Source organism: Phyllobates terribilis, unplaced genomic scaffold (assembly GCF_046119375.1).
Source record: "Phyllobates terribilis strain yellow unplaced genomic scaffold, ASM4611937v1 Scaffold_5__5_contigs__length_657084704, whole genome shotgun sequence".
In the NCBI taxonomy this organism is placed as follows: domain Eukaryota; kingdom Metazoa; phylum Chordata; class Amphibia; order Anura; family Dendrobatidae; genus Phyllobates; species Phyllobates terribilis.
The window spans coordinates 179,612,448-179,627,224 of record NW_027362765.1 but is presented as its reverse complement, the minus strand read 5'-3'; the positions used below and the strand labels follow the sequence as shown (position 1 = coordinate 179,627,224).

Genomic DNA, 14,777 nt, shown 5'->3' with positions numbered 1-14,777 from the left:
GCAGGGTGTTAGGTATAGTATACAGCTGAGGCAGCAGGGTGTTAGGTATAGTATACAGCTGAGGCAGCAGGGTGTTAGGTATGGTACACAGCCGAGGCAGCAGGGTGTTAGGTATGGTATACAGCCGAGGCAGCAGTGTGTTAGGTATAGTATACAGCTGAGGCACCAGCGTGTTAGGTATAGTATACAGCCGAGGCAGAAGGGTGTTAGGTATAGTATACAGCTGAGGCACCAGGATGTTAGGTATAAAATACAGCTGGGGCACCAGGGTGTGAGGTATAGTATACAGCTGAGGCAGCAGGGTGTTAGGTATGGTATACAGCTGAGGCAGCAGTGTGTTAGGTATAGTATACAGCCGAGGCAGCAATGTGTTAGGTATAGTATACAGCTGAAGCAGCAGGGTGTTGGGTATAGTATACAGCCGAGACAGCAGGGTGTTGGGTATGGTATACAGCTGAGGCAGCAGTGTGTTAGGTATGGTACACAGCCGAGGCAGCAGGGTGTTAGGTATAGTATACAGCCGAGGCAGCAGTGTGTTAGCTATAGTATACAGCTGAGGCACCAGCGTGTTAGGTATACTATACAGCCGAGGCAGAAGGGTGTTAGGTATAGTATACAGCTGAGGCACCAGGGTGTTAGGTATAAAATACAGCTGAGGCACCAGGGTGTTAGGTATAAAATACAGCTGAGGCACCAGGGTGTTAGGTATAAAATACCGCTGAGGCTGCAGGGTGTTAGGTATGGTATACAGCCGAGGCAGCAATGTGTTAGGTATAGTATACAGCTGAGGCAGCAGGGTGTTGGGTATAGTATACAGCTGAAGCAGCAGGGTGTTGGGTATAGTATACAGCCGAGACAGCAGGGTGTTGGGTATAGTATACAGCTGAGGCAGCAAGGTGTTGGGTATAGTATACAGCTGAGGCAGCAGGGTGTTGGGTATAGTATACAGCCGAGGCAGCAGGGTGTTGGGTATAGTATACAGCCGAGGCAGCAGGGTGTTGGGTATAGTATACAGCCGAGGCAGCAGGGTGTTGGGTATAGTATACAGCCGAGGCAGCAGGGTGTTGGGTATAGTATACAGCCGAGGCAGCAGGGTGTTGGGTATAGTATACAGCCGAGGCAGCAGGGTGTTGGGTATAGTATACAGCTCAGGCAGCAGGGTGTTGGGTATAGTATACAGCTCAGGCAGCAGGGTGTTGGGTATAGTATACAGCCGAGGCAGCAGGGTGTTGGGTATAGTATACAGCTGAGGCACCAGGGTGTTAGGTATAAAATACAGCTGAGGCACCAGGGTGTTAGGTATAGTATACAGCTGAGGCAGCAGGGTGTTAGGTATGGTATACAGCTGAGGCAGCAGTCTGTTAGGTATAGTATACAGCCGAGGCAGCAATGTGTTAGGTATAGTATACAGCCGAGGCAGCAGGGTGTTGGATATAGTATACAGCCGAGGCAGCAGGGTGTTGGGTATAGTATACAGCTGAGGCAGCAGGGTGTTAGGTATAGTATACAACTGCTGAGTTGTCACCTGTCGGGTGTGATCTACTTATTTCTAAGTGCCCTAAATGTATCTATTTTATGATCATGCTGCAGTTGTCCTAGCATGGGTTCGCCAGGGAAACCCTCCATACTTGATGATGCTGAAGTTGGTTTCTTACTCGGCAATTTATTTTTTTCTGTTTTTTACAGGTTTAACAACAAAAATAAAAAATTACAATAATAAAATACAATGCAGCGAGGTGTCCTGATGTGAATATACTTAAAAGCATCTACAAAAGTTGTAAAACTGACACAAAAATGGGCATCAAAGTGAGCACTGAAGGGCAGTATTCAAAGGGTTAAATGACTTTGGGCCACTCAACTAATCATCAGTCGATTTTGATGATTTGAATAAGTAACTGGTGTTTAACTGGGGTTAAATGACCTTGGGCCACTGATCTCACACCACCATTACACTGATAGTGACGGCCCGCATCAACTTCAGGTCACGCTATCCTGACCCAAAGGGGTTCTGGGCATCAGAACGGCCATCAAAGTGGGCAAATAGCCAATTTTACAGATTTGAATAAGTAACTGGTGTTTAACTGGGGTTAAATGACTTTGGGCCACTGATCTCACACCACCATTACATGCAGGCTATAGAGACCTGAATTTGATGCTGGCCATCACTATCTGTGTATTGGAGGTGTGACATCAGTGGCCCAAAGTCATTTAACCCCTGAAAAACACCAGTTACTTCCTCAAATCTGTGAAAATTGGTTATTTGCCCACTTTGATGCCCAGAACCTATTTGGGCCAGGATAGAGTGACCTGAAGTTGATGTGGGCCACCACTATGTATGTAATGGTGGTGTGAGATCAGTGGCCCAAAGTCATTTAACCTGTGAAAAACACCAGTTACTTATTCAAATCATCAAAATCGACTGTCTGCCCGCTTTGATGCCGGTTCTTATGCCCAGAACCCATATGGGCCAGAATAGAGTGACCTGGATGTGATGTGGGGCACACTGATGTGTGTCTGCAGTGTGAGCTCAGTGGCCCAAAGTCATTTAACCCTTTCAATAATGCCCTTCAGTGCCCACCTTCATGCCCATTTTTGTGCCAGTTTTCTGACTTTTGCAGCTGTTTTTAAGTATAGTTACATCAGGACACCTCGCTGCATTGTATTTTATTATTGTAAGTTTTTATTTTTGTTGTTAAACCTGTAAAACACAGAAAAAAAGAAATTGTCGAATAAGAAACTGAGGAATAAGAAACCAACTTCAGCATCGTCCATACATGCAGACAATGATGCACTGCAGCCAATCAGATTGCCACTTCTAGCAGCTAACCAGAAAGCTGGAATGTGATTGGTTAGTTCTGAGTTGCTCCTCCTCTTACCTGTACGTCTAGTACCTCTGTGTAGTATTGGTCTCCGCATCCATGGCAGTTGCTTGGACCGTGCAGACACGCCTACAGCGACCTTTAGCCTCTAGAAGTGCAGCAATTAAGAAAGTTTATCTGCATGCACGTAAACGTTATGACGTATGTGCGCATTCCTCCTACTCACGCCTTTCTGTTTAGAGTGACAGCCTGTAGTGACGTAGTGATTATTGTCAGGCCGGATAACCGGAGGCCGAGATGGCTGCTGCAATGGCCATGACGTCGCTGTCTCCGCAGCTGCCAACGCAGGAGGATGCAGAGCAGCGGGATGGGGCCGTAGAAGATGGAGACGCCGAGGTGTTCATGGCGGACACTCACTGCTCGGAGCTGGCATGGCGACAGAACGAGCAGAGGAAGCAGGGCATGTTCTGTGACATGACTCTGGTGTTCGCCGGAGGAGGACGCGAATTCCCAGCTCATCGCTCCGTGCTGGCGGCGGCCACGGATTACTTCACCCCGCTGCTGTCCGGACACTTCCAGGAGTCTCGCTCGGGCCGGGTGGACATGAAATGGAGCTCGGAGCCCGGGCCTGATCTGGAGACCGTGGAGGCCGTTATTCAGTACATGTACACGGGGCAGATCCGAGTGTGCACCGGGAACGTGCATGAGGTGCTGGAGCTGTCTGACAGGTGAGGAGGAGGGGGGGGGGGAGAGGAGGCTGCCTGACAGGTGAGGAGGAGGAGGCTGCCTGACAGGTGAGGGAGAGGGGGGGAGGAGGAGGAGGAGGAGGCTGCCTGACAGGTGAGGGAGAGGGGGGGAGGAGGAGGAGGAGGAGGCTGCCTGACAGGTGAGGGAGAGGGGGGGAGGAGGAGGAGGCTGCCTGACAGGTGAGGAGGAGGGGGGGGGGACTGCCTGACAGGCAGGTGAGGAGAAGGGGGAGGGGGAGGGGGCTGCCTGACAGGCAGGTGAGGAGGAGGGGGAGGGGGCTGCTGCCTGACAGGCAGGTGAGGAGGAGGGGGAGGGGGCTGCTGCCTGACAGGCAGGTGAGGAGGAGGGGGAGGGGGCTGCTGCCTGACAGGCAGGTGAGGAGGAGGGGGAGGGGGCTGCTGCCTGACAGGCAGGTGAGGAGGAGGGGGAGGGGGCTGCTGCCTGACAGGCAGGTGAGGAGGAGGGGGAGGGGGCGGCTGCCTGACAGGCAGGTGAGGAGGAGGGGGAGGGGGCGGCTGCCTGACAGGCAGGTGAGGAGGAGGGGGAGGGGGCGGCTGCCTGACAGGCAGGTGAGGAGGAGGGGGAGGGGGCGGCTGCCTGACAGGCAGGTGAGGAGGAGGGGGAGGGGGCGGCTGCCTGACAGGCAGGTGAGGAGGAGGGGGAGGGGGCGGCTGCCTGACAGGCAGGTGAGGGGGCTGCTGCCTGACAGGCAGGTGAGGAGGAGGGGGAGGGGGCTGCTGCCTGACAGGCAGGTGAGGAGGAGGAGGGGGGGGGGGCGTGTAACATGTGAGACTTGTCCTCCTGACAGTTGAGGGGCTGCCACCAGCTGTCACCGGTTTCCGTATCCAGTGCTGCCACAGCCCTGACCCAAATAGCAAATAGCTTGAAATGCGTTTCCGACTGAGTCGCTCGAATCTTCCCATCAGATTCTGTGTATCTTGGAATACAATTTTTCCAGACCCAAATTTCTCTGAAGACCGTTTGTTTGGAGGTCTCCCCAGATACCAAAGCATATTAAACGAAGGAACTGGATGGGGTAAAAAAATAAGCTTATATTCACCTGTCGTGCCCCCCACCAGGTCCTCCTCTCACTCCCTGCGGTCACTGTTGGCTCTTTGGCTTTTACTGCACTAGGGAATACTCAGTAACGGGACGTGATGCCAAAGAGCTAAGGCTGACTGTAGGGAGTTAGGGGAGGAGCTGGTGGGGGGCAGCACAGGTATAAGATCATTATTATTGTCAGGGCTGTGGAGTCGGTAAGCCAAACCTCCGACTCCTCAGTTTCCATGACTCCGACTCCCTCATACATGGCTCATGTGTAAGTGATAAATTTACTGTAGCACAGATTCATCTCAGCTAAAAGTCTAGACCCTTAGATCAGGAATAGGACAGACATTTATAGGACATTTCATAACTATTCCCCACAAATTGCATTTAACTACTGTACCCAATTTATTATATATTTTAGGAGTCGGAGTCCATTTTATACCGACCCTGACTCCACGACTCTAATTCCACAGCCCTGATTATTGTGACCCCCCCCCTTCTTGCTCCTCTGTCTAGTATAATTTGATGTTCTGGGACAGACCTAGTACAGGCGAGTATAGCGTTTTTGTTTTTTTTTAAATACTTTTAACCACTTATAAAGAATCCAGTAAAATGGCAAAACAAATTTGTTTAGTTATATGATATGTTAATTTCTAGTCCAGAATATAGAGTCTAACCAATAATTACTTAAGGCATCATGTATGACAGATTCCCTTTAATCTAATACTCACCAGCATCATATGGATCAAAGTATATAACTCAAGTAGTACAGAAATATCCTTTAGGCCAGGGTCATACCAGTGTTGATTCTCTCATGTGAGAGAGAATCCTGTTGCTGTGATCTGCTTCTCTCGCATGAGAGAATCGCATCACAGGTGTGGAGAACGTAATTTGTACATGGTCTTTGTCCACGTAAATCGGACTGCACTTAGATGATGTCCAAGAGCAGTCCGATGTTTTCATAGACCTCAATGGGAGCGCGTGGTCCAGTTTGTGGAGCCACTCGTAGCATGCTGCAATTTGTTTTTTTTTTCCTCGTGTCAAACAGGCATGAGAAAAGAATATCAGATCTGCACTTCCCCATGGTATAACATTGGTCTGAGTGCTATCCGATAAAACATTAGATAGCTCTCGTCCAAAGAATACGCTTGTGAGCGAGCACTTACTGATAAAAAACCGCTGCCACGACCCTATAAATACCCTTAAAACAGTGTGTACACATATAGATATTACAAATGTAATGTACTGAATATCAGTTGGATATCTATTAAATCCTAATTGGTGTGAGAATCCCCCATTATGGCCTCATGTAAATCCAACACTTATGTAATAATGAGAGATTGATCCAATAATACCCACCAAATGTCACAATCAATGTGACATGCTGTCCAGAACAATTATGCGCCCTTCACATCCTACTTTGTCAGTAAAGAATATTTCTGTGCTACCTATTGAGCTATCTTTTATGATATACATGATGCTGGTGAATGTTTGATGAAAGGGAACCTGTCATATCCAAAAAACACACTATTTGCCCACAAATATAGGGTAATCTGCAGGTAAAGGGAGGTAAAATCATACTAGGCTTCCTTACTGGAGCAGCAACTATAGGGAGAAATGAAGTTATATTCTCCCTGCAGCTGCTTGCTTCTAATCATCGCTCACTATATACAGAGAGCGCGCTGTAAACACTCCCTGGTACATTGATTGGCAGCTTGCTCTGCAGCATATGTGTGCAGCCTTTGTGTGTCCGAACAGGGTGTCCGTCAATGTGCTGGGGAGTGTTTACAGTGCGCTCTATGTATATAGTAAGCAATGACTGTAAGCGATACCTGCATGATAACTGGAAGCGAGCTTTTGCAGGGAGACTAATACTTAATTTTCTCCCTGTAGCCGCTGCTCCAGTAAAGTAGGCAGACATGATTTTTTTTAACTATATTTACCTGCTGATTAACACAATGACCTTGATTCATCAAAGCTTTTATGCCAGAAAGCATACGAGCTTTGAAAGTTGCAGAATTTTGAAACTTTTGGTTTGAAAATGGAGTTGGTATCGGCTCCACTGGAAAGGGTGGAGCTAGGTAGCAGCCAGGGTGGGATGGGAATGGGGGCCATGCTCCTCGTCAGATTCATCAAATGTGTTGGATTTCAAGAAATCCCATGCTCCCTATGCATCTCCGTGCTCCTGCGGATCACCCTGGGAAACTGACATGCGGCGTGTCTTCACAGACCGCAGCATAGCAAGAGAAATGATATCACTGTAATGTAGGATGCGGTGAATCTGCATGGTTCAATGCCCACATGCTGATTCACCTACGTGCAGCGCTTTGGACGTAGCATAAAGTATACTGCGTTCAAAGCGCTGCCAATGCCGACCCTGTGCACATACCCTGAAACCTCTTGCAGAGTTATATGCGGACTAACCTGACATTTTATGTTGTCAGGCAAACTGCAGAAAGTTAATAAAGAGGAATAACAGAGAATCGGTATAGGACAGCGTTCTTAGAAATACAAGTGTTTATTAAAATAGACAATTTCATGAGGGCTGAAATCCTGTTCAATATATTTCACCAGTGTAATCTAACATCTTATTTTTTTTCTTTTTTTCACTTTGTAATCGTTTAGACTGTTGTTGCTACGATTGAAGGAGTTCTGTGGAGAATTTCTGAAGAAAAAGCTCAATCTCTCCAACTGTGTGGCTATTCACAGTTTGGCTCATATGTACACACTGAACCAGCTAGCTTTGAAGTCAGCTGACATGATTCGTAGAAATTTTTACAAGGTAATCGAGGATGATGAATTTTATACACTTCCATTCCATCTTGTTAGAGACTGGCTCTCCGATCCCGAGATTACGGTAGACTCTGAAGAAATACTCTTTGAGGCAATTCTAAAATGGATTCAGAAAAACGATGAGAGAGAGAAGTATTTTGAGGAATTGTTTAGGCTCCTTCGACTCTCTCAAATGAAACCCACTTATCTTACAAGACATGTGAAAGCTGATAGGCTGGTTGCTGCAAATGATGCCTGCTTGCAGTTGGTTGCTGAGGCCGTTGAGGGCCATGCTTTGCGATCAGAAAACGTACAAACTGGAAACCTGCAGTCATTGGCTACCCACATGACGTCTTTGCCACGCTTTGGCCAGAATATGGATGTAATTATGGTCATTGGAGGTGTTTCGGAAGGAGGAGACTACTTAAGTGAATGTGTTGGGTATTTTATTCATGAAGATCGATGGGTGAACTTGCCTCACATTCACAATCACCTCGATGGACATGCAGTGATGGCTACAGATGCTCATGTATATGTGGCTGGCTCCATGGAGCCTGGGTTTGCCAAAACTGTTGAGCGATACAATCCAAACCGAAATGTTTGGGAACAAGTATGCAACTTGATCACTCGAAAACATTCCTTTGGCCTTATGTCTGTGAAGGGCAACCTGTATAGTATTGGGGGTCATGGCAACTTTAGCCCAGGCTTCAAGGACGTCACTGTCTATGACCCTGAGCAAGATAAATGGCAGATCTTAGAATCTGCGCCCAAGATTTTACGTGATGTGAAAGCTGTTAGTGTAGAAGATCGATACGTTTACATAACTGCTCGCACACCTGTTGACAGTGATAATGAAGATGGTCTTAGAACAATCAACTGCCGATACGACATCGAAAGTAGTCGATGGCAGGATATTGAGTCGTTGCCACTTCTGGACAATTACTGTGCATTCCAGATGTCAGTTGCATGCACCAATTTCTATAATACTGCTTCTTGCTGTCCTAAGAGCTACTGTGTGACTGTGGATGAGGCTCAAAGTAAAATTTCTAGGCAAGTCTCAAATGAAATTCTTGAGAGCTTACCACCAGAAGTTCTAAGCATAGAAGGGGCAGCTATCTGCTACTATAAAGATGATGTTTTTATTATTGGGGGCTGGAAGAACAGTGATGACATAGACAAACAATACAGGAAAGAGGCATACCGCTATTGTGCTGAACGCAAACGCTGGATGCTGCTCCCGCCCATGCCTCAGCCGCGGTGCCGCGCTACAGCATGTCATGTGAGAATCCCATTCAGATATTTGCATGGGACACAGAAATACCCCATGCCCCCTAACTTGATGTGGCAGAAAGATAGAATTAGACAAATGCAAGAATTGCATCGACACACTATGAATTTACGGCGCACTCCTCGATCCCAGATTGAATGCTAAATCCAGATTCTCCAATGCTTTTCCAGTATCTTTTTAGATGCAATTTGCACATGAGATGAGTTTTTCTTTTTTAACTTTGTATAGTAAGTTTCAATGCTTAACGTGTTTACATAGTTCATTGATAAGTGTGAACACCTTATTTACGCTCTGTCCACATCCATAAGGAGCCCGTCACTTATTCCGTTTTTTTGTGAGGATTATAGCGCAGCATGCAACTCTATTCCTCCTCTAAAAATGACAGAACCCGCCAGAACTGATGACTAGTAATTGGGGTCTGGTGATGACTGACTGTTTTGTGATCCAGCTCTGCATGAATTGCATCTTTCTATTCCTATGATGGTACACGACAGCGAAATTGTCAGTGCTGATGTCAATTGAGCCTTAGCATGTCGGGGTTCACACTTCAAAAATGTGTATATTCATTCACACAAGATATTGTGTATAAAATGTACTTATCTAGTCTTACCTGCCGGAACAGATGAGCGATGTATATAAAACATTCCAGTTAGCAGATCTTGGCCAAACTTGAGGTGGTTAATTTTGTTAATAGTTTTTATTGGCAGCTGGTAATTTGATAACAAGAAATTAAAAGTATAAATGTAATCGCAGGTTGGATTTTCTGAAAATTTAGTGTTGCCTTAGGACTATAAACATGCTTGGTAATGGTCTGTGAGTTTATAATTTTGCAAAATGATAGCAGCCAAAACAGGTAAAATTTGATATTTGTTAAATGTGTACTGTACCTTTCAAAAGCATTCCTTTTTACTTTGCAGATTTGCAGTTTTATTTTATATGCTTCATTTACATTCCTAGAATTTTTATTTCTCTTCTATGTAGAGAACTTAAAAAGTTTTGTGTAGGATGAACTTCTATTTAACCAAAAGGTTTTCAGATGTATAAAATAATAAATGGAGCGGTTACTTATCCTTCCTGGCTCCAGCACTGCCCGTGGGCTGCTGCTACGATCCTTGTTAATCGACTGCAATGGTCATGACCGCGCACGTGTCCACCACTGCAGCCAATCACTTAGTCAAGTAATTGGCTTCAGCTGGTTACAAGTGCTGGCGACAGAACATTACCGCTGTAGCCTATGCACAAAGCCCAGAGAAGCAGCCGGAGGCAGTGCTGGGGAGGGGGAGTAACAGCTCTGTTTATTATTTTATACATCTACCAGCCTATTGTTTAATTAGAAGTTTACCCTGTACACTTCTTTTAATAACACCCCTTTCTTATTCTCATTTATTCTGCACATCCACATGGATGGAATAGTTTGTACATTCTGAAGGTTTGTCATGAAAGTGTTCATTAAATACAGTTCTTGCAAGGTCCTAAACCTGAAGTGTTGTATATTGCCTGACTTTAGCTTTTCTAAAAACAAATCTGATGATCTTTTAATGTAATTTGGAATATATATATATATATATATAATATAATATAATTTTGGACCAAAACTAAATTTCCTGTTTTCCTGTAATTTTTTGTATTTTGCTGATGTATTCACCCTTTCCTTTAGAGATATCCCAATATTGCATATTTAAAATATTTGTACAGTATATGGGCATAGGGATTACTGTATATACTGAAGGAGCAATATTTCTAACCTTGATGATCATCCTCGTAAAAAACAAACAAACCGAAAAACTCTTATGCTATGTGCCCATGATGCAGAAATGCTCCGGATTTTTTTTGAGCGTTTCTGCATCTCCCTGGCAGAAGTGAAGCGTTCTTCACATGCATTTCCGCATGCGGGTTGACAAGCGCTTTCCAAGCGATTTTAGCATCACTTGGAAAGTGCTTGTCAACTTGGTCACACTAAATAAATCCATGCAAACGGCATATATAGTGTGATCCGAGAGAATGTCAAAAAATAAAAAATAAATCTATCCCTACCTTCCGATGGCCCCCGCAGTCTTGCTTCGCTTGGTGCTGACTGCCGGCAGATCGTGGTACACTGAAGGACCTGCCGACGTCAGCATCGCGTGACCCGTCACATGACTATGACGTCAGCGCAGGTCCTTCAGTCCATCGCGATCTGCCGGCAAGGGAGGAGGAGCGCACCGGGGGCCGTCAGAAGGTAAGTATCATATTTATTTTTTATTTTATTTTTTTTATTTTATTTTTTTCTCCTTTACAGTTTCTATGGTACTCGGGTCCGGAGGAGAGTCTCCTCTCCTCTAGACCCGGGTACCATCCGAACATTGAACGCATGTATTCCGCATGTGCTTATCTAGTGAAGCGGAATACATGCGATCTAATGCAAGTCAATGGCGGCGAAGACGCAGCACTTCCGCAAAATAATTGGTAGTGCTGCGTTTTTTTCGGCAATGATAATCCGCAGCAGAAATTTCCTCAGCACGTGCACAGCACATGCGGATTATCATTGGGAACATAGCAGGCCTTCTACCATGCTTTTTTTAAGCGTTTCTGCATCGCTTTTGCCGCTGCGGAAACGCTTAAACGCATCGTGGGCACACAGGCTTACTGTAATTACTTTTTGAAGAGTGGGCAGAGTTTGGACAGGCATGGCCAAGCACACCCAACAAATTAATCCTTATTTACACCATAAGTGGCATACATTAGGACAGAAATGTACTCCAGTCCCTGACTGCAATAACATTCCTGGTGGTGGCACGCAGCGATTAAAAGCAGCTTCAAATTCATTTGGAAGCACATGTCTCTTAAAGAATTTGACTCCTCTTACTCCACACAGTTTATCAATACTGGCATGCAAAACGTCAGTCTTGATGAATCGGAGTTCAAGGTTTTTTTTTTCTAATTAAGTAAATACACATTGGATTTTCTGCTATCGGTTTGCAGCTGGTAAATCTGCAACATATTATATTATCAGCAGTACGAGTTCAGTTTAAGGGGGAACCTGTCAGGTCCGATAAAACTATAAACCTGTAGGTACACCCCGGCACTGACTGACAGCTGGCTCTGTGCTGATGCAGTGCTGAGCCGGCTTTCAGTCAGTGCTGAGAACTGACTGAAATTTGCTCTGGGCATGACTGAAAGCTGGATACCGCCAAAAAAAACAAAAAGTGTATGCAGTCTCTAAAATTTTTAAACTTTATTGAAAATTGGCAATAAAAAGAAATATAGGCTCTACAGAGTAACACAATGGAAGACCACCTTAAACATTTATGTCTAGTTTCGATAGTGTTAAATCACAGACAATCCAAGTACTTATTTTAAGATATTATTCAACAATACCCAAAAATCAAAGCCTCAATGTCTTGTCCAAAGTAATGTGCCGCCTTCCCACGTCCATGTATCATGGTCTAAGCTCGGACTGGGATGCACTGACTGTCTACGGGTATCCTGACCTGAACTTGTCAGCCCCATAGTCATATATAAGGTTCGATCAGGAGACCCACGGACAGTCAGTGCATCTCAGTCTGTACTCTGACCTTGACACTCAGATGTGGGAATGCAGCAATGCTGGCAGAGTAAAAGGGATGGTTTCCCAGAGCATTAAACTATCCTGTCATGGAAGTTTCTTTTCTATTGTAGAAATTTTTGGTTCATCCTTCAGACTAATGGGATTGGTCTGTATACAATTTTATGTACAGTAGATTTAGCAGCAATGTTAAAACTGATATTACATAAGTGTTTGGTTATGGCAGCTAAGGGGGGGATGCAAGTACTTTAAAAAGTTTTCAAATATGCAATAATATGGGACATCTAGATGGGTTTAGGGGAAAATGTATTTCACTGTATGGTAGTTCGATCTACCTCTTGTTTGTTTTGTCTTCCATCCTACAGTTTGTGCCTTATGTTGCTTATTTCCAAATGCACTATATAAATTAAATCTATTTACCATTGTCCCAAATTTGTTTTAGTATTGATTGCTTCATATTATTATTTATTATTATAAAAAAAATATATAGAGATATATTTTTTTACTATGACGTAACGCTGTAGCATATCCTCCTATTTCGGCTCGGTACTGGGTAGTTATCACCAAACATCGTACACCTACAGGGTGAGAATGAAGCCGTAATTATATATTACAGATCACACAGTGCTACAATATCTGGCAGAGATCAGTATCAGTATCTGGCAGAATAAACAGATAGCATCGAATCTATCTAACACATCATTTGTCCTTAATAGTGACCGTCCTATTAGAGAAATCGGCAACACAAGATGCTGATTTATTTTCATGGCAGCCAGAGACCAAATAAAAGCCCCAAGGTCTGAAATCTTTGTACTCCTACAGGATTATAGTTGGTCAAGTCTCCTAATGGGACTGAAGAGGGGGGAGAAAACACATTTGGAACTGGTACAATAATTATCATCAAAGAAGTATACTGTACCAGAAGAAAAGGTAATGTATCAAAAGAAAAACAAATGTAAAGTATTAATGTTTAGGGTTGATTTGTGGGGGTGGGGGGGTGGGTTGGCACAGGCAAAAACTTCCCCTTCTCACTCCAACACCGTTAGATCACCACAGTGATCATAGTTGAGCAGTTATATCATTGCCAGCTGCTGCCCTCTGATCACTGGTGCACAGTGAGTACAGGTCTTGGCACCAAAGCTGTAGCTGTGACTTCATCAAGGGACTGGTAGTCCCTTCTGTATGAGGTCACTGCTGCAGTCCTTGTGCTCAGATCTGTACTTGTTACTGTAATTGGAGTTTTGCCGCCAGCAATGATCTGATAGGTGTGTGCTGATGACAGCAAGCAGCGGTGACAGTTAAATGCTACAATCCAATGCCGCCGGGGCTCCACCTACAGCTGTGAACTGTGCATGCCAGGGGGCATGTAGCATTCACAGCTGATGTGGCCTCAACATATGAGATGGGGTTGGATGCCAACTGCAGTCTCCCATGTTGTCTGTCATATTTGCTTTAAGTGTCGTGCTCTAGAAAACAAAATTGGCAGCGCCCAGTGGCTAAACTAATAAATATTAAAACTTAACTTTGAGCTGTTATATATAAACTTTATATATAAAAAATCAAACAAACTTAGTGTCATAATTAATTTTTTAAGTATTTTTTTCTCCTTTTGAATTATTCTCCCAAATTGAGAGAGACACATGACCATTAGGGAATTTTCCTGACAGGATTTTATGTGCAGAAAAAGAAGCAACATGTCCATTCTTTGTGCGAATTTGCCTGCGATTTTCCTATACAATGCATTGAAAAAAAACGCATGGCAAATCTACAGGCAAAAACACATGTAAATGCAAAATAGCATCAGAAACGCTGCAGAAATTTCTGCAATCAATTCCTGATTGTGCGCACACAACCTTAATCGAGGAAAAAAAATAGCTATGCCTCTCAGAATATGGCAACACAGAAACAAAGTGATGATTTATAATGTAAATCTGTTCCATCAGCACACAACATGTAGGGCATTTCTTCGTTCTTTGAAATAATAGAACAAGTGGAAATTTTAATTGACATCTGAAGACTACATAAGGTGTCCAAATTCACCCATGTACTTTTCAGCTCTTCAAAGTGTGAGTCTCAATTCGTATTACGGGAAGATAATTAGATACCTGGCTTCAACAGACTTAAAATCGATGAATCCTCAAGAGTTATACATACCCCTCATTAATTGAAAACTTACAGTGACCACAGAGGGACCATATACGAAATATGAAATTGTATCAAAGTTTATTAAATATGCAAAAAATCAACAAAAATAAGTGTAACAAAAAGAAACTAGAGAATGAAAGAAAACTCGTGTGTCACTGTCTCTACACAGTAATTGCACAACAATAAAAAATACTTGATAGTCCATCCTATGTATGGCAATGAATATATAGTAAAACAATATCTAGGTCCTGCATCTATATAGACATATCATGAATATACCCTATGTAACCGTGCAGAATCCCAAATATGATTTGCTGCATAGAATAGCTCCCACTGTTTTCAGTGTATATGACAAATTATATGACATATACACTGAGTAGTATTGCGCTCATCTGGACCCCCTACCTGCTCTAGG

At 44.2% G+C, this 14,777-nt stretch overlaps 1 protein-coding gene across 1 annotated transcript; it reads left to right on the top strand.

Moving 5' to 3' along the window:
• Positions 1–2,886: 2,886 nt before the first annotated feature.
• On the top strand, positions 2,887–11,994 carry KLHL11 (kelch like family member 11). Its single transcript, XM_073683538.1, has 2 exons — positions 2,887–3,547; positions 7,239–11,994. Exons 1-2 carry the CDS (start codon positions 3,117–3,119, stop codon positions 8,815–8,817), a joined length of 2,010 nt encoding a protein of 669 aa, XP_073539639.1. The 5' UTR covers positions 2,887–3,116; the 3' UTR covers positions 8,818–11,994.
• The last annotated feature ends 2,783 nt before the right edge of the window (positions 11,995–14,777 follow it).

Excerpts from the sequence above, each read along its gene's own strand:
- KLHL11 (XM_073683538.1), top strand. The coding sequence starts at position 3,117 with ATGGCTGCTGCAATGGCCATGACGTCGCTGTCTCCGCAGCTGCCAACG. Across the intron at positions 3,548-7,238 it reads GTGCTGGAGCTGTCTGACAG|ACTGTTGTTGCTACGATTGA; the intron begins GTGAGGAGGAGG and ends GTAATCGTTTAG.